Here is a 19521-nt window from a genome sequence, read left to right as displayed (position 1 = left end):
CTTCTCTAGTAAACTCCTGCCCAACTTCTTCCCAACATTTCTTGATGAAATTCATATTATATCCGTCACTTCCTGGTGCTTTTGTTGACTCACAATCCCATACTGCCTCCTTTATCTCTTCAACAGATGGCATCAACTCCAGTTCTGTTGTCTCTTCCACATCTATCTGCATTATTAACCCATCCTGAAAGCCTACGTTAGGTGACACCTCCTGTTGGTACAAGTTCTTGTAGAAATATCTTATAGCCACCTTAATCCTGGCTTGATTCCTGACTACTCTTCCATGAATCATTAGAGCATCAATACGGTTGTTCCTCATTTGAGCTGAGGCTAAATTATGAAAGTACCGAGTATTTTTGTCCATCTCCTTTGCATGCCTGGATCTTGACATCTGCTTCCAATGTACCTCCTTCCTGATATACCACCTCTTACAAGAGCTGACCAGTGCCTTCTTTCTTGCTTCCAAGGTTCCATCATGCACTCCATTACTGACCATATCGTCTACTTTCTTGATCTCTTCCTCCAACTTTTTAATCCTTATGTCCATAGACCCAAAATTCTCTCTATGCCATCTGCCCAAAAGAATCGTCATGACCTTTAACTTGTTCAGGAACCGCACCTCCCCTAGGCTTCTCCACTCCTCCTTCACCATCCTCAAGAACCTTTCATGAGTGAACCATGAATCAAGACTTCAAAAAGGTCTCGGGCCCCTTCCGACCCTTGCAGCTTCCATCACCACTGGGTAATGATCCGATAATCCTCTTGGACCACCTTGTAGCCTTATATCAGAAAACTCTTCTAGCCATTCCAAAGTAACCAACATTTTATTGATGCGGCTACAAGATTGGCTCCTGAACCAGGTAAACAGGCGGTCAGATAAGTCTAAGTCCACTAGTTCCATATCCTGAATCCAAGATTTGAAGTCCGCTGTCGACCCCGTCAAAGTAGTAGCCCCTTTTCGCTCTTCCACTTTAACGATCTCATTAAAGTCTCCCATAAAGCAAAAAGGTACTTGGCATAACCCAGATAAAAAGTTCAGCTCTTCCCACAAAATCAGCTTTTCATTCCTAGAATGCGCACCATACACTAAACAAATAGCACAACGAAAACTACGCTTGATCAGCTCTCCCTCCACGCACAACCATCTATCTCCTTTATAACAGTTGCCTATTTTAAAAATCGTTTCATCCCACATTAACAATAGACCGCCCGAAGCACCTTCCGCCCCGACATACTCCCATCCTACCTCATCATTTCCCCACAGTTGCACAACATCAAATTTAGTTACTACCTCTCTTTTAGTTTCTACTAGGCCTAGCATATGTATATTAAAATTTCGCCTAAAGGTTTTCACCATACTCAATTTTCCAACTCCCGCCAACCTCTTAACATTCCAAGAGCTAAAAATAATTTAAAACCAGCTATACACACCTTATTCTGATTTTTTGGGCGACTTCTTCTAGTTTTCTCCTTTTGCTTTGTTGCAATAATTAATAAATGCTAAATAAAGTAAGTTGTGGTTGTTTTTTTTTGTTTCTCTAATATTATCACACAAAAACATATTCAAACTTTAATATTTGTTTAAGTAGATAAATGAATTGACTATTCGAATAATTCAAATTGATTATTATTTTTTCTTAATCTAAATGCATGGCAATTAATTTTAAAATACCCAACCATAGTTTTAGGTTTAAAGAAAGGTAATAGATTAGATTGTAATATGCCTTTTATTTGAAATTCTGAATACTAGCCTTTTATATAAATTGTTCTTTTGAACAAACTAACATACTAATTAGTATATAAGCTATTATAGGAACCGAAAGTTTATATTATAACAAAAATAATTTTAAAAGATATAAATGTAAATAAGTCTCTAAAAATTTTAAAATTATGAAACAAATAATTAGATATTAGAAGTATATTCTTAAAAAGGTTCTAAAAATTATATTTTAATATATTTTTTTAGGTATTATTAAAAAATAAAATATTTTCATTTTTAAAATTAATAATATGACATCATATGATATTTTCTTATTTTTTTTATGTGAATCACCAAAATCTTTTCAAAAGAAATAAAAAATATAAAAATTAAATTTTGCTCCAATTTTTATATACATCTTCTAAATAGTTATCTAAATATTTTTTTAACAATTCAGGTAAAATACACAAGTCATTTTTTAAGTACAAAATCTATTTTTCACTTATAAAAGAAAATGAAAAATATTAAGGCTAATACCTTTAATGCAAAAAGGAGATCATTGACTAATATTAATTCAAATATAAAGTAAAAATAAATAAAAAATATTAATCACCTATTATTTTAAAAAATATTATCATTTGAGAATTTATTTATCATTTATATTTTTAGAAATTATTTTTTATCATTATTATATATTTTTAAATATCATTTTAATAATTTATCCTTAATAAGACATAAATCTACATTTTAGTATAAAAACTCAAATCAGAATCTACGATAAATTTAAAAGTATTCACATCGTCAAATTAAATCTACCATTTTCCTAAAAGGGCTATCTCAAATACAATCCAAATTATATCACATCAATAAGATCTGTTAATTTATTTTTCGTGGATAAGTTACACATTTTAAGTAATAATTTTTATTTTTATGGCTCTAGTAGTATCGTACGTTAAAAAAAATAAAAGGAAAAAGATGAAAACTATTAGAAGCAATTAAAATTTGTCTGATTAAGCTGGCCATTCCATGAATGCCATTTGGCTGTGAGGATTAAAGGATTTGATTCGAAAGGTGCAAATAAACCAAATTTATGAGAGCGTATGGGTGAAAAGGAGGGACCAAAACAAAATTACAATCACAAAATATTTCTGATTTCAATTTTTTTTTATAGTGATTCTTATTTTTCTAAATATAATTTATTACTAAACGGTCAATTATATTTTTTAGTTAATAAAGCATTAAAACTTATTCTACCATTTTCCCTTCTAATTAGTTAAATATGATTTAACTATATTATCTTTAAATTACTCAAAATTTCAAATTCAACCATAATAATAAATAAAGAATTTGAATTAATTAAGTGGTCACCTCACTCATTTACTTAAATAAATGTTAAAGATTTGAATTTCGTCTTATATATATAATAATTTATTAGTCAATAAATTTTTAAATAAATTTCAAATTCACACGTACGAGACTTTGACCTGTCAAATTGGAGAACATCATAAAAAAAATCATGGTGATAAATAAAATATAACAAAAAGAATAATTTACAAAATTTAAGGGGGAGTGGGGGATTTAATGCTTTTGATATTTGAAGAACAAACGAAAAGCCAATATTATTATTAGCACACCACAATTGAATTCTCATTTATGTAAACATTTGAATTACAATAATTTGATTAAATCATAGCTTCAATCCACTTTTATTTATTTAACTTAAAATATAATAGGTCTCTCAAATAAGCATTAGTAACCCAAGTACACAGATAAAATTTTACAAACAAAATTGCTAAAAGCACTTATTACGAATATAAAAATAATTAAAAAAATAAAGTACTTTTTGTGTGCTTTCAGAGCAATAAATATTTTTATTCTCCACTATTTATGTTGTTCAATTTGAGCGATGTGTGTTAGTTTAATATTATTTTCATTTTATTATTTCTTTCAAAATTTAAAATAAAAAATAATAATAAACCTATAATACTAACATAAAAGGTAATATATTAGAATAAAAAGTTAGTATGTTCTTGGAAAGCCAAAAAAAATTTTAAAATGTTAGTATCCCATATTTGTGTAAAATATATGTACTGTTTTATACTTTAAATTTATATTTTATATTTTAATATATATTTTATATAAATAACTAATTTAGTGATTACGTAATATTTATTTGGATGTTATTAAATTGATAAAAAAATTTTAATAATTATTTTTATTTTTTAACGTATTTAAAAAAAATTTAATAATAAAATAAAAATACTAAAAATAAAAAATATATTTTTATAGAAATTATAATTTTCGTCTTTTTAAAAAATGATATCTTTTACATAATAAATAAACAAAAAAATATTTTTATATTATTATACTTAAACATAATTAATAAATAAAAAAATATTTTTACATGAAATATTTAAATATTAATTTTTTTAAATATTTTAAAAAATAATTAAAAAAAACATTTTCTTAAAAAAATCACCAGATAGGTCCGTAATTTTGTTGTGGACATGTAATATGGTGGAATAAATTTTATAAATGGTTTTTGTTTAAGGCTAAATGGTGTTGGTAGCTATAGAATGTAAGCACCTACACAGTTTCGTCCAAAATTGAAAAGGTCAAATGATTAGTTTGAACGAAAAGCAGTTTATTTAATTATAAGAAGGGGGTGAGTACCCCTTACAGGATCCTTAATATAAAGGTGGGTCTCATTTCCGAAATTTCATTAATATTTTTGCGTAAATTAAGTAAAAAAGGAAACAAAACAAAGTTTGATGAGAAGAAGGGGAAAATGGCGCACTCTACGATCGCCGTTACACTGAGCCAGCAACTCTTTAAAAGGACCACTGTCCTCTTCCCTCACTCTTCTTTCAGATCTCGTTCTCTTCTTCCTTCTTCTTCTTCTTCTTCTTCTGTTTCCTTCTCTCCTAACTTTCATACTCCTCTTTCTTCTTCTTTCGCTCTCAGAGCCTCTTCTTCTTCTTCTTCGTCCACCTCCTCCACCGCTGCCATGGGTGAAACTATCGCCGCCGTCGATGCCGGAATGGACGCTGTTCAGCGCCGCCTCATGTTCGAAGACGAGTCCGTTCTCTTCTCTCTCTCTCTCTCTTTTATTTAATTGAATATTTAATTATATGTTTTCGTTGACTGATTCCTTTTTGTTATTATTTTAATTTATTATTGTTGTTATGATATGAACATGTTTTTGTGTTTTTTGATTTTTTTTTTTTACTGTTGATGTGCGATTTGCATGACTTGTTCGTGAGATTGTGACGGAATGGAAATATGTCACGAATTGAAACTCCTTTCGGTGTTCTGTTTTTTCTGGTTACCTTTTTTATTTTTAAAGGAAAAAAAAGTAGTGGTTCATTTGAAATGGATGGGAATTTGGATGCATGATGAGTGTATCGGTTGTGTTTGCGGTTTTTTTGGACGATGTCGTTTGTGGTCGAGGTGTGTTGTTGAATCCTGAAATTCAAACACGAGCTGTTTTTTTTTTTTTTTTATTTCGTATGAAAAATTGATGTAGCGGCATTGGATTGGAAATTTGGAATTGGATGCATGGTGATTGTTTTGGTTTGATTAAAATTGGATTGTTTGCTTATGCTGTTTGGTGTTGAAATTGAAACGGGGAATTTACTTATGCTTATGCTGTGTGTGTGTTTACTGTTGTGACTCTTCATAACAAGAGCTGATTAAAATGTTTTCCTCAGAGTTTTCATATATTCTGCTATGCTGCTGGTGTCCGTTGTCTATGTTAATTGAGTGAGGTAGTTAAAGGCAATTTGTGCTGTCATGGCGCCAAAATATGCACACTGGTGTCAATTTTCCAATTTAACCAAAGTAGTTAACAGCAGATTTCCGCCGTTGCGTGCCAAAAGGCGCACACAGGTGTCTGTTTTCTTTTAACCATGGTAGTTGAAGGCAGTTTGAGCTGTTAATGCGCCAAAAAGAGCATGCTCCTGTCTTAAAAGGCAAATTGTGTCGTTAAGGCGCCGAAATCCACACTAAAGGGCAAATTGTGCCGTTAAGGCGCCAAAATTTACACGTGTGGCGTGTCGCGAGAGTAATAATTTGAAACCCCCAGGGATCCGAGGAATGAAAGTGAACTATTTGTCTGCTTATCATTAAATTTTCAAATAAATTAAGTACTCAATCTTATATTGTAAAAATTTAAAATTCATAACTTGAGAACTTAAGCTGTTTGTTGCTGACTATTTTTAAAATTATAAATATAGACTCTAATTAGCTGCTTTACATTGAAGTGAACAAATTTAATGGCTGCACTGATTGCGGTGTTTTTACAGTTGTCAATAAGACCATGAAGGTAGAGCTGCCATCTTAGTGAGAAGTTCTACCATTCTGGTCCCTGGCCTATTACCACTTTTCGCGCGCTTTGTAATTGTTTTATTCATAATCACGAATTGTGTCAGGATGAACTGATTGCTTGTTTCTAAACTTTTGTGTGTTACTTTTGGAGTTTAAAGAACGGTTTTCATGGTGGGATTTCTGAATATCTATTGTTTGTGTTGTGGGTAGCGTTTTTACATTCTTGAGGTTAATGCACAATTTTCCAGATCGATATCACTAATGCCTTTTCACTTTGCTTCTCTTTTGACATTTTAAATATTATATACTTCACTTTTACTTATGCATCATTTGTTCTTCATCTTGCTGGAATTTGTAATTGTTGTCTGTTACAACTTTTCCAGATGCATTTTGGTGGATGAGAACGACCGCGTGGTTGGTCATGATTCCAAATACAACTGTAAGTGAAGCTTCCGCAAAAATGTGCTTCAATTTTATCTCCTAATTCTTGTTTTCTGAAGAATACATAGTTTTATGATGATTTATAATGTTTCTAAAATATGATGTTATCTTATTGCTTGAATGTTGCATCGTTAAATATTCCATGTTGACTCTTTGATATGATTTGAGAAAAAATGGTTAAATATTTTCAATTAAAGTTGTTGGCTGTCATGTAATACCATGATATCCATTTTTGTGAAGCTTTTGATGTGTATAATTGTTATTATGCATAGTCAGCATAGAATTGTTTACAGTAATTGTATTAATTAGTAGATTGTTAGAATGATTTACCAACAATGCGCCTTATTTAAATATAAATATTCTCTTTTACTCTCTGTATCGGTGCATTTTATGATACTTAATCCTGCACCCATGCAAGATAGCAACATGGTTCACCAATCTTGCATTTAGAAGATGTTTGCAAAGTTGTTCATTGTATTGTTCATTATAAACTTATTTTAAGTAATAAAAACAAACTGCTAAGTACATAGGATACAAGCCTAACATATGAATTAAAATTTCATATTTGCCGTATATTAGTGACAATCATTTTGAGCAAATGTGATGACTGGATACCAGAAATTAATGCAATATCTGGCAGTGCCATGTTGAAAAGTAACACTGGTTTCCAGGAAATGTTTTGGTGTTTTTATAACTCAAAAGTTATTTCTGTTGTTAAGTTATGCTGTTCCTTCTGGGCCCACAGCCATGGGTAGTTAATTAGTTTGAGCATCTTCAATTTAGGTCACTTGATGGAAAAGATTGAAGCTGAAAATTTGCTGCACAGAGCTTTCAGTGTATTCCTGTTCAACTCAAAGTATGAGTTGCTTCTTCAGGTATGTATTTCCGTTTATAATTTTGTGTATGCTCATGAATAAAAGGTTTTAAATCTGCATGAAAATGATTAGGTGAGCTAGGGACCAGTCTTGGGTATATGTACAGGGGGATAATTTTTTAATATCAAGTATCAATTAATTCAATGGTGCACTTTTACAAGTGATGTTGTGTAGCCTTTTCTAAGTATGACAACTTGAGTCTGATCATTGTTCACTATGAAAACAAAGGACACACAGTCTTCATGGTCACTTGCTAAAAGTTCCTCCAAACAAATGGTTGAGTAACAAGGTCATAACTGTAACAACATTCATGATGTTACTTTAGTTGTTCCATTCTGAAATTTCTGGTAATATACCATCAGATAAATTTTGAATTATTGAACTATGAATAGTGTTGACATTTAAATGTATGTAGTTTGTGAGTTTATTCTTGTGCTATATCTGAATTCAGCCATTGCTTCTTATCTGTATTTTTCCGCATGCCTATGGGTTAGAACATCTGTATGTTTGCATGTCTGTTTTCGAATATTAGGCTCCGTAATTCGATGTCTTGGCTAAGATTCTCTATTTTTTATGAAGCAACGATCTGGCACAAAGGTAACGTTCCCTCTTGTGTGGACAAACACCTGCTGCAGCCATCCACTGTACCGCGAATCTGAGCTTATTGAGGAGGATGCGCTCGGTATGTTGTGTTTAGCTTTTGTTTTGTTTGAAAGACTATGATCTTCTTTGTTATCACTGCTAAGTAATGCTTCTTCTTGCATTTCCAGGAGTGAGAAACGCTGCCCAGAGGAAGCTTTTGGACGAGCTTGGTATTGTTGCTGAAGATGTGCCAGTTGATCAGTTCTTGCCTTTGGGCCGCATACTTTACAAGGCACCTTCTGATGGCAAATGGGGAGAACATGAATGTAAGCTGAGCTTAATTAGTTTCAAGCTTTAGGTTGTGTCTGTTTTACCTTATTATACCTGAAAATCACTTTTTAAAACTGAACAAATCTGTTTATTCATATTTAGATCTTTTTTGCTTTTCCCATGACGTAGAAGAATTGAGTTGTAAAATCTTTTTTTCCCCCAAAGCTTAAACAAATGCACCCTTAGTCAATCTAATTTTGTTAATTTGATCCTAAATCAGGCACGCACTATGGTTGTTTATATTCCAGATTTACCACACGTTTTCCTTAACTTTTTCCTCCAATTCCTTACAGGATAGATGTTCTTTTGTGATATCACTAACTGATATTTTCTGTGTCCTCTCCTACGATTTCAGTGGATTATCTGTTGTTCATCGTCAGGGATGTTAAGGTGAACCCTAATCCAGATGAAGTTGCAGATATCAGGTATGTGAATCGCGACCAGTTGAAGGAGCTACTGAGGAAAGCCGATGCCGGCGAGGGAGGCTTGAAGCTGTCGCCATGGTTCAGACTCGTTGTGGACAATTTCTTGTTCAAATGGTGGGACCATCTTGAGCAAGGAACTTTGGGACAGGTTGCTGACATGAAAACCATTCATAAGTTGAGTTAAAAGAAAAGAAATATATCACAGATGTTTAAGATATGGTATGAGGGGTAGCTATAATTTTAAGCAAATAAAATTTGGTCCTTATTGTATTTGTACCAAAAATATTTGAACTGATTGAAAATGATTTTCGTAGTTGTGGCCAATAATGTTGAATTGTTGATCGTGTCTGTTATTGATAATAACCAGAACTTTATTACCGCCGTGTATCTTATAACTTGCAGAACAATTCTATTATATGTGAAATAAAAATAAAAAATAAATTAGGATTTTTACGTTTGCCAAGTGTGCTCTGTAAGAAGCTATGGTAGTTGTTCTCTTGATATTTTATGAATCTTTTTGGTTAAAAACTGCTCTCTCTAATCAAAACAACTTTTTTTTAAAAAAAAATATTCACTATAATATACTGTATTAACGTGGATTTGATTTTTTCTCGTTTTTGGTTTTGGGTGATTTGCAAATATTGTTGTACATGATTCATGAGTTTTTTAACTGTACTAAGGTAAGAACTATACTATATTTCTTCTTCTTTTAGCTTCTTATGAGTTCTATTCTTTTCTTTTGGGAATGCCTTTTCTGATGTAATGGTCTTTTGAGTAATAAAATATCTAATACCTTTGATTAAAAAAAAAAAAAGCTATACTATGTAAAATAATAAACAAAGAAAAGGTATCTGTTTTCAACTAAAGTTGAGAGTTTTGAAGAATAGGAATTAAATGAAAGAAAAATAAGAATCGAATTATAAAATAAATAACTCCGAAGAGTTCTAGCAATAGAATTTCATATTGCTTAGAGATAAAGGTTTTTATAAGATTGAGCAATTCTTACCTTTAAGGCCATCATTGTAGCCGACTAGAGAATTTTTTATTTTTACTTTTTCCCGGAAAGCATGATTAGAGATCGAGTAAAGCTAGGAACCAAAAGCATATCAGCCAAAATCCAGCCAAATATATTTGGATGAATTCAAAATTTTTACGAGTTAATATATATGGATGTTTCTTCTACTAAATATTAGAATGTTTCTTTTTCATATTAAATGGATGTTCTTTTATATATTTTTCGAATTTGTGATTGTTAGAAGTAGATAGATTAATGTAAAAAAAAAGAGGAAGGTTTTTATAGGTTTTAATTAGGTTTACTTAATCAATTTAAAATTTAAAAAATTTAAAAAATTTAAAATTAATTAATTATTAATATAAATTAATATAGTTTTGTTTAATTTTTGGCTGATAAGCTTTTGGTTCCTTATACTTTTCCTTAGAGATCTATATCTTTTGATGTTAAAAGATTGTTATTTGAATAAAGCATGATTAGAGAGATTCTTCCTTTGTGGGACAGTGAATCAAGGAGCCCCGTGATCACGTGTGCAGATGCAGATTATAATCTTCATTTTACAGCTTAGCATATGTTTTTGTTACGAGTAGTAGTTGTGTTGCAGTGACACCCACCCTAGTAGTCTGCTGAAATTAAGAAAAGCACTTGTCTAGTGACCCTTTTCTATTATTATTATTTTAATCAAATAGCAGACGCCTAAGCCACTAAATTAATTCAGATAAGCCCCACTTTAAACAAATTCTAATTATTTAATTAGTCAGCGAGCTTTTTCCTTTGCCGGTGGTGATTAGCAATCTTAAACATATGAAAATGTCTTTGTTCACACAATTAAAGTATCAATGACTTGGAGTTTGTTCACACCTGTACAGGTTTGTGTTAGATATATCCCAAATCAATCAACAACTCACGCTATTGTCCACTCTTCATTTGTTTTAATGTTTTATAATATCTTGTGGTGACTTGTGACAGTGATATTTTACTGTTACTAATAACTATTTATTGTCATGTAAATTTGATTTGTTTGAGATCATATTTAACTTTAATTTGGGTGCTTTAAGGAATAATACATTGGAAAAAATATCCTTTCTTAATATAATATTTTTTTCTATGTTTATGATGATCTCCACTGCTCAATAAATACTTGAAAATATATATAATCTAAGAATTTGGCATAAAAATGTTCTAACGACATTAGTTAAGAGTACAAATAAATAAAAATTGGTTTTTTCAATACATAATTTAATAACAACTGTATTTTTATAATATATGTAGATTTTTAGCATATAAATAATAATATTTATAAAATTTAAAAAAATTGGAAAAATTAAAATTTTTTGTCAAATTTATAAAAAATACACATTGTATATAATATTTTTCTTTTTTTGATTAAATCTATTATAAAAAAATACTTCCTTGTCCTTTGAAAAAGCATAATAGTACGGTTAAGTTAATATTTAAAAATTATTAAATAGTTTAATAAATTTAACTAAATCATGGTCTAATAATGCTTAACTAACTGCACGCTAATCTTCGCCTAACATTAATACACCATGAGACTACTCAATAATGTGTTCTTAAATATTAGACAGTGATTTAGCAGAGAAAGTAAAGGTGGGCGGTGTTGAAGAATCTGAGAGAGAACTCTATTTCTCTATCACCAACAATCCCATCCTCACTTCCGTACACTCTCACTCTTCTCTCTTCCTCAAACCGCTGCAGATCTATTCCCTAATCGGTGAGTCTCTCTCTCTCTGGATCCCTCCTCTTCACAGATATTTCAATCTTTTGTTGATTGATTTATCTCTCTCTCTGTGCTTGTAATTTGATTTTGATTGATTTCATTTTTCTCAATCTTGATTTATTTATTCTCAACTGATCGCATTCATCCCAATGCTAAATTCCCAAACATTCTTACTAATTACGCTAATTTCCTCCAACTCAGAACCTTAATGGAAATGAATTTAAGCTCTTTGGTGGTAGTTTATGTGTTTTACTCGTTTAGGGAGATACATGGAGAAAAGAAACTCTCAGGCACGCAACTAGAATGTGACATTTCTAGAATGTGACATTGACTTTGTAAAAGAGGGGTGATCATTGTAAATATCACAAATCAAAAGGTTTCATGTATAATATTGTCTAATCCGAGGGAGATAACTGTAATTTATCCTTATCATGGTTAATACTTAATACCAATCTAGCTTTTGATATACACCTTTTTTTCTCCCTCTTTAGAGTGAGTTACTCGTTCCTATGTTAATTGCAGTGCTTGTATGTACTTTGAGAATTTCCTTAGCCATAGGCGAATGTGTGGGCTTAACACACCCATCTACATTGGATCGGATAGGTTCTGATACCGTAGCAAAGACCATATTCTTGGAATTGTAATAGGCATTCCTAGGGAAGGGGGAGTGCAGTCCTTAGTCAGCAGAGCTAGCTATACTTTTTGGAAATAAAGCAATATGGATTTTGTGTTCTATTTTACTCTTGCTAGGGAGTTAGGTAATTTAAAGTTGCTTTATTTCACAACACACTCTCAGTTTCATTATAGAGCTTATGCCATCAAGTGTTGTCTTAATGTGATGTTTCCGCTATTAGTTGATTTATTTCTGTTATTTTGTTGCACCTGATAGTAATCTTTGCATGAACTTTATAATGAATTTCATGATATTAATTATAAGATGCCACAGACTTTTGATTTTGAGGTTTCTGTATGCAACTTGTCCTACATGCTTAAAGAGAGAGGGATGCTAAAGTCATAGTCTTCACTATTAAGGGTGTGTTTGTGAGTTCTATTTTTAAAGGAAAGAAGGAAAGAGGAGGAGGGAGGGAAGGAAATCCTTTCAGAACCCCTTTCCTCTCCTCCTTTCTCCTCTAAACATGCTAAATGGCATTTTATAAACCATTGGTCTTTGGTCATCTGTTTATCACAGTCTAAATCTTCCGTGCGAATGTTTGTTATGCCTAGGTGCTTCGGGTAAATGGCCTTGGTCACCACAGCCGAAGTGTGTGATGCAAACCCACAATTAATTTTGAGTGGCGAGCTCCGTGCCCTTCAGCCAGTTTTCCAAATCTATGGTCGTCGACAGGTCTTTTCCGGACCGATAGTTACCCTGAAGGTGTTTGAAGACAATGTTTTGGTTCGGGAGTTTCTTGAAGAGAAAGGCAATGGAAGAGTGCTTGTTGTCGATGGTGGCGGGAGCTTGCGCTGCGCAATATTGGGTGGCAACCCTGTAGTACAAGCGCAAAACAACGGATGGGCAGGTATCATTGTGAACGGATGTATAAGAGATGTGGATGAGATCAATGGCTGCGATATTGGGGTGAGAGCACTAGCTTCCCATCCAATGAAAGCTAACAAGAAAGGCATGGGAGAAAAGCATGTTCCTATAAATATTGCCGGGACAAGAATCAGTGATGGGGAATGGCTTTACGCGGACACGGATGGGATTCTGATCTCTCGAACGGAGCTGGCTGTCTGATTCCCAAAGTTCATGATCACTGCTTCCATTTCAAAATATCCATCAATCTGGATAAAGTGGTACATTGGAAAATTGAATGTAGTAGTGTAGATACATTGAGTTTTTCTATCTAACCACTTTGTCTAAATTGACAGATATTTTCAACAAATGTAAGGACTATATTTATAGGCATCTCCTTGGCCTGATGTAGTGCTTTCTGTGCTTGTGTTCTTGACCCAACAGTTTCCCAGTTTCCACTAAATTGTAACGTTATTAATCACCCATGATAATGAAAGTTGGTTGAAGTGTTTGTCCACTTTGACCAAATATAGAAGTACTCTCAGCATTCTCGAAAGATCGACTTTGGAATCAGTATTTTGTCCTAAGATGATGATGATATGTAGCAGATAATTTTGCCCCCTCATTTTAGCGGGGTTTTCTTTATTGTTATTATTTAGAGGCTTGAAAAATATCATGTCTTAATATGCTTCTAAACCAATGGCTTTACCATGAAAGCCAAAGCTTGAGACTCTGAATCAAGCCATAACGCAGGGAAAACGCCAAAGCTTGGACATTATGTTTCACATGAAACAATCGCTAGTTTGAAAGAAGTTTTGAGATAGCTACTTGTTTAGTCATACAATTAGTTTAGTAAAACATGCTTGATTCTCATTCAATAAAGTCTCAAATTTGAATCTTTTAACAGTGAAAGAAAGAGAGAGAAAAGTTTACTCATTGAATGAATTAACCAATCACAACAACGTAAACATTCTCGACTCAAACAAGGTGGTCTCTGGAAAGGGAAAATATTAAGGTTACGTGGCTTGTTTCTGTTTCTCATGCAGATTGCCACGACATCACCTTGGAAGACACGTGTGCTTCCACACCATGCAAGAGTGCAGCATCTGTCATATGATCATATCTTTCTCTTCTCCCTTTCATTTCACAAAACAAATCACACAACTCTCTCTCTCTTTCTATTCAAACAATTAAAACGCTTCAACAATGGAGGAAAACCAAAAACCCTTTCTTCTTCTTCCAAAACCATACAACTTTGTATCAAAACTAGTAAACTTCCACGCAGACTTGATCTATAACTGCATAGTCTGTATCTTCTCTCCATTCTACTCACTCTTGTCCTTCGCCTCAGAGTTCTTTCATCAGGGAACCAAATACACCGCCGTAGAATCATCAGAACTTCATCAACAAGCTCATCATGGAGGAGGAACCACCACAACCACCACCACCACCACCACCATCACGGGGCTCTTCTTCAAGAAACTTGGGCTTGGGCTTCTGAGTGCTGCATACTTGTGCATAGTTCTGTTCTTGGTTCTGATCGTGGCAACAGTTTTGGGGGTTTGTTTGGTGAAGCTGTGGGTGGAGGAGCCGGTGGTGGTTAGAGAGAATGTGCATTTTGATTACACTGAAGAAAACCCTTCTGCTGTGTTCTCGTTTGATGGGGGAATGAGTGGTTTTGTTGGAAGAACAAAGAGGAATAAGCAGATAAGTGTGCCTGTTGGTCATATGTTTCATGTTTCTTTGCTTCTTGTCATGCCCGAATCTGACTTCAATACACAACTTGGTGTCTTTCAGGTTCCTGCACTTTCTCTCAATTTTCATTCACATTCTCAACATATATTAACATAGTAATAACTTAATTAGGATCCCAGTGTATGCATTCCATTTTGTTTCAACATTGTGTTCACATGTCAATAAGGAAGGAGGATGAAATTAAGGTGAAAACTTGAACAGTTATTTTTATGCGAAATTATTAGTTAAAAGCTGTTAGATAATAATTTAGTTTGGTGAAAATTCAGATGCAGTCGATTTTACGTGAAGTTGATAACCGATAACCGAGAGCCGTTAAATAAAAATGCAATCACATAAAAATGTAGTTAAATCAGTCAAATTATTTAACGGCCTCAGTTATCAACCTTACATGAATTTTCACCTTTAGTTAAATATATCAGTTAAATATATCAAATGAGCCGACCGTTATTAACTAACAATTTTACGTGAGAAGACATGCATATGAATCTCCATATGAAATTAAACCTCATTTGTTTCTTATCAGTTAAGAATTGATAGATAATTTGGCATAGATTATAATCTAGATTATTAACTTTACATAAAGATATTTATAGATAATTGCACGAGAATTTTTCACTTTCATCAAATATACTTTAGCTTTTGGATTATCTTAAGAGAAATCTTTCTTGAATATAGCTTTTTCACTTTTATCATATAGCATTCATTCTTATTTATTTGAAAAATGTTTTAAATTTTTTTATTTATTTTGCATTTAAACTAATAGTATAGAATTTTTTATTTTTCTATTAAAAATAAATGTTGATTCAGAGTCAACATACCACCGTTTACTATCACAAGTGCAGGTCCAATATCAATGGCCCAATTCTATGATTTTTTTTGGTGTTTAAATTGTTTTTTTGGTAAATTAGGCAAAAGTGCCATAGCAGCCACCTATCACCTATCAATGGATTGTTCATAATATATGTCGACATAGAATAAATAAATGATAAATCCAAAAAAAAAAAAAATAAATGATTGGTTAGATAACAAAGATGTGTTTTTGTGTAGACACCAACAAAAATTGGGTGAAGTTCGCAGCTATCATTTATTCATTTTCAAGAAGTATGAAAAATATTAAAGGACGATTAAAATTTATTTTTTTAATTATTATTTTTAGTTATCAACTCAATTTTTTTAAGCTAGTAATGGCATTTCAAAAACAATGGCCCTCTGTTCAAGTATTCCATAATTCATACCATGTGATGTGATGTAATTTATCCGTTTAAACATTTTGAATAAGAGAAGTATAATATCATAATTTTTATACCTAAAAGTTGTTTTTAGCTTATTAGTGTTTTCTAAAACTAGACCCATGCTACTTTACATTATATGTCACCCTAACAAATTTATAGTCTAATGTATATTTGCTGAAGAGTTAGCTACACTAGTTGTTGTTGTTTGTTGTGCAGTTGACAGCCGAACTCCTTACGGTGAACGGAAACGTGATAGCAAAATCGAGCCGGCCATCGATGTTACGGTTCAGAAGCTCACCAATTCGACTAGCCCGGACATTGATGATGGGTTTACCTCTAGTACTCGGAGTGTCCGACGAAACCCAGAGCATCATTGTTGATATCTTGAGGCACAAGGAAGAGTATAGAAGAACCAAGGCCATTAGAGTAACCATGCATCCAAGATCAGGAACCTCATCACTTCCACAATTGTATGAGGCTCAAATCATGATCAAGTCACGGTTACCTTGGTCCAAAGAAGTGGTCCGGAATTGGAAATGGACCTTTTATGTTTGGGTGTCAATTTATGTCTACATTGTTCTTCTCATGTTCCTACTATGTTGCTATAGGAGACTATTGTTTCTAGTCACACCGGATTTGTTTGGCCGCGGCGGCGAACTCCCAAGGGAAGAGCCTCCTAGAGAGCATGATGAAAGTGAGATTTCTGAGTTGTTGAGGAAATTGAGGAGGAGGAGGAGGAACAAGAGGAAAGCTATATCGGACCATGATGATGATGGTGATGGTGTTGAAGAAACCATTGTTGGATCTTCAGGTGAAACCATTAATAGAGAAGATGTTACAGGTAGTGTTCCCGTAGAACAAGTTGATGAGGACTCTGGATCGGTGTGTTTTTAAAGGCTTAATTTTTAGAGTAAAAAATACTGTGAGAAAAGTTAGAAAGTTATCAAAATTTATTATTTTTGGCTATTATTTTTTGCTGTCAACCCAATTTCTTTAGTATAGTAATTAAAAAACATATTTTTAGTCCATACTTTTAAACATTGACGGTCAATTGTTAGCCAAAAATAATAAATTATGTTGGCTTTCTAGCATTTTTCAATATTGCGACAGAGTTAGTGTTTGTAACAAAAAATAAAGTCAGTTTTTAATTTGCGACTTTTAGATGATATGAAGAGATTATGTTAGAGTTATAGTTTGTTGGTACAGTGAGAATCACTGTGTGTATAAACTTATAAATAAATAAAAGTTATTGGGTGGTTACTAAAGGCCTAAAGGGTTAATATGTTTAATTAAATTGTTTAATATATATGTTAATATTTTGGTTATTATTTTTGGGTGAAGCTATTTTTGCGTTAATTATAAAAACTAGATTGAAAAGTTACGCTAAATTTATCTAAACAAAATTAGTAATATATTCAAAAGGTAATATATTATTTGTAGGCGTTACACAAGTCAAATGAAAATAAATGAAAATAATGTGATATCGAAGGGAAGGGAGGAAATAGGCCAAGATAGAGTTTATTTTTGACAAGTTAGACATGTAATACGGTTTATTAGTCTGATTTAACGTCTGTTATAAGTTATTTACTGAATATCAAAAATAAAAATAATAGTCTTTAAATAATTTAAAAGTGTGATAATTTAAAAAAAAACAATAAAATAAATAAATAATCAAATAAATTAAAAAAGTAAGTAATTTAGTGAATAATAGTCTTTAAATAAAAATATAATTTGAAGTCTTTAACATTATATTTTTCAGTATATTAAAATTATATAATTACGTATTTTTGTAAGTTTAGGTCTCAGTTTGACCAACTAAGGTCTAATTTAGATAAATAATTTAATAATTTAAAAAAAAAAATTTAAACAGTAAATGTTTATATTAAAAATAATTTATAAATAAGTTATTTTGTATTTGGTTTTTAAATTTTAAAGTGTTTATTTTTAAAAAAAATATGATAAAAATTTTTTATTATAAGAACAATTTTGTTTTAATTTTTCTATGAGTACTTAAATAGCTTTTTAGAAAGCTATAATTTATTTTTAAAAATTGTACTAAATATTAATACTACTATTTTTCATAAATCAAAAACTCAAAAAAGTAACTTTTAAAACTTCTTTTTAATCATTTAAATAGTTTTTTAGGCGTTAAAAATTACACCAGATATTTATACTATTACTTTTTATAATTCAAAAGTTCAAAAAAATAATTTTTAAAACTTTTCAAATGGTTAAATTAAAAAAAATGAAAATTGTGGATAAAAATTTATCAAAGTTTCAAACTCTCAGTAATCACAAATAAATCTTCACAAAATTAATTTTTGTGGATACGAATATTGAATACTCCATCTTTCCAAGATTTGCATAAATTAAAAAAACGATGAGACATTTCCATCCTCTCAGTATGCAAAATGGGAGCATATAAAGCGCTAGGGGTGTTCATGGTTTAGTTTTTCCATAAACTGAACTGAAACTACATTAAACCATTTTAAATGGTTTAGAAATTGAACCAAACTACTTTGTCAAATAAAAACTGATTTTAAACCAGTTTACAATACAGTGCATCAGTTTAAACCAATTCATAAAAATAAAATCAGTTTTAATTGAAAAAACCAGTTTAAACTGGTTGATAGGCTAAAACTAGTTTTAACTTTTAACACATATAAAATTAGTTTTACATTTTCTCTCTCTCTCACTCTCTCTCTCTCTCCTTCTCTCCCTCTCTCTCTCTCTCTCTCTCCCTCTTTCTCGTTCTCTCCCTCCCTCTCCCTCTCTCTCTCCCCCTTCTCTCCCTCCCTATCTCTCTCTCTCTCTCTCTCTCTCTCTCTCTCTCTCTCTCTCTCTTCTCTCCCTCTCTCTCCTTTCCCTCCTCCTCTCTCTCTTCTTCTCTCCCTCTCTCTTTTCCTTTTCTCTCTCTCTCTTTCTCCCATCCCCTCTCTTTGTCTTTGTCTTTCTCTCCCCCTCCTCCTCCTCTCTCTCTCTCTCTCTCTCTCTCTCTCTCCCCTTTTCCCCTCTCTATCCCTTTCTCTCATTCTCTCCCTCATCTATCCCTCTTCTTCTTCCTCTCTCTCTCTCTCTCTCTCTTCTCCTTTCCTCTCCCCTCCTCTCTCTCTTTCTCTCCCTCTTCCCCCCTCTCTCTCTCGCTCCCTCTCTCTTAACATATATAAAATTAGATTTTACATTCTCTTTCTTACGTTATCTTCCTCTCTCCCCCTCTCTTCCCCTCTCTCCCTCCTCTCTCTCTGTCTCTTTCTCTCTCTCTCTCTCTCTCTCCCTTTTTCTCTTTTCTTCCCTTCTTCCTTTCTTTCTCCTCTTCTCTCTCTCCTTCTCCTCTCACTCTTCCTCTTCTCTCTCTCTCTCTCTCCCTCGTTCTCCCCTTCCCCTTTCTTTGTCTTTCTCTCTCTTTCCCTTTTTCTTCTCTCTCTTTCTCTCTCTTCTTATCTTCCTCTCTTTTTCCATCCTCTCTCTCTCCCCTGCCCCTCTTTTTTCCCTTCCCTTTCTTTCTCTCTCCCTTTTCTCCCTCTATCCCTTTCTCTCATTCTCTCTCCCATATCCCTCTTTCTCTCTATCTCTCTCTCCCTCTCTCT

The 19521-nt window shown here is 32.5% G+C and overlaps 3 protein-coding genes across 3 annotated transcripts; all 3 read left to right on the top strand.

Annotated features, from left to right (window-relative positions):
* The first annotated feature begins 4381 nt into the window (after positions 1 to 4381).
* LOC130974125 (isopentenyl-diphosphate Delta-isomerase I) lies at positions 4382 to 9131 on the top strand. The gene is made up of 6 exons (XM_057898879.1): positions 4382 to 4777; positions 6409 to 6464; positions 7250 to 7341; positions 7921 to 8023; positions 8112 to 8249; positions 8609 to 9131. The coding sequence occupies exons 1-6, from the start codon at positions 4488 to 4490 to the stop codon at positions 8860 to 8862; spliced, it is 933 nt and encodes a 310-aa protein (XP_057754862.1). The 5' UTR covers positions 4382 to 4487; the 3' UTR covers positions 8863 to 9131.
* A 2086-nt stretch (positions 9132 to 11217) lies between these two features.
* LOC130977103 (putative 4-hydroxy-4-methyl-2-oxoglutarate aldolase 2) lies at positions 11218 to 13520 on the top strand. Its single transcript, XM_057902116.1, has 2 exons — positions 11218 to 11425; positions 12656 to 13520. The coding sequence occupies exon 2, from the start codon at positions 12669 to 12671 to the stop codon at positions 13167 to 13169; it is 501 nt and encodes a 166-aa protein (XP_057758099.1). The 5' UTR covers positions 11218 to 11425; positions 12656 to 12668; the 3' UTR covers positions 13170 to 13520.
* A 627-nt stretch (positions 13521 to 14147) lies between these two features.
* Positions 14148 to 16828, top strand: LOC130975710 (seipin-1). The gene is made up of 2 exons (XM_057900456.1): positions 14148 to 14744; positions 16151 to 16828. Exons 1-2 carry the CDS (start codon positions 14154 to 14156, stop codon positions 16826 to 16828), a joined length of 1269 nt encoding a protein of 422 aa, XP_057756439.1. The 5' UTR covers positions 14148 to 14153.
* The last annotated feature ends 2693 nt before the right edge of the window (positions 16829 to 19521 follow it).

Source organism: Arachis stenosperma, chromosome 4 (genome assembly GCF_014773155.1).
Source record: "Arachis stenosperma cultivar V10309 chromosome 4, arast.V10309.gnm1.PFL2, whole genome shotgun sequence".
NCBI lineage: Eukaryota > Viridiplantae > Streptophyta > Magnoliopsida > Fabales > Fabaceae > Arachis > Arachis stenosperma.
Note: the sequence above shows the minus strand (reverse complement) of the source record. Positions and strands in the feature narration are given on the sequence as shown.

Bases quoted from the DNA above. Each gene is read 5' to 3' on its own strand.
- LOC130975710 (XM_057900456.1), top strand. From the start codon at position 14,154: ATGGAGGAAAACCAAAAACCCTTTCTTCTTCTTCCAAAACCATACAAC. The intron at 14,745-16,150 runs GTTCCTGCACTT...TTTGTTGTGCAG, and splicing joins CACAACTTGGTGTCTTTCAG to TTGACAGCCGAACTCCTTAC.
- LOC130977103 (XM_057902116.1), top strand. From the start codon at position 12,669: ATGGCCTTGGTCACCACAGCCGAAGTGTGTGATGCAAACCCACAATTA.
- LOC130974125 (XM_057898879.1), top strand. From the start codon at position 4,488: ATGGCGCACTCTACGATCGCCGTTACACTGAGCCAGCAACTCTTTAAA. The intron at 7,342-7,920 runs GTATGTATTTCC...TTTTTTATGAAG, and splicing joins AGTATGAGTTGCTTCTTCAG to CAACGATCTGGCACAAAGGT. The intron at 8,250-8,608 runs GTAAGCTGAGCT...CTACGATTTCAG, and splicing joins CAAATGGGGAGAACATGAAT to TGGATTATCTGTTGTTCATC.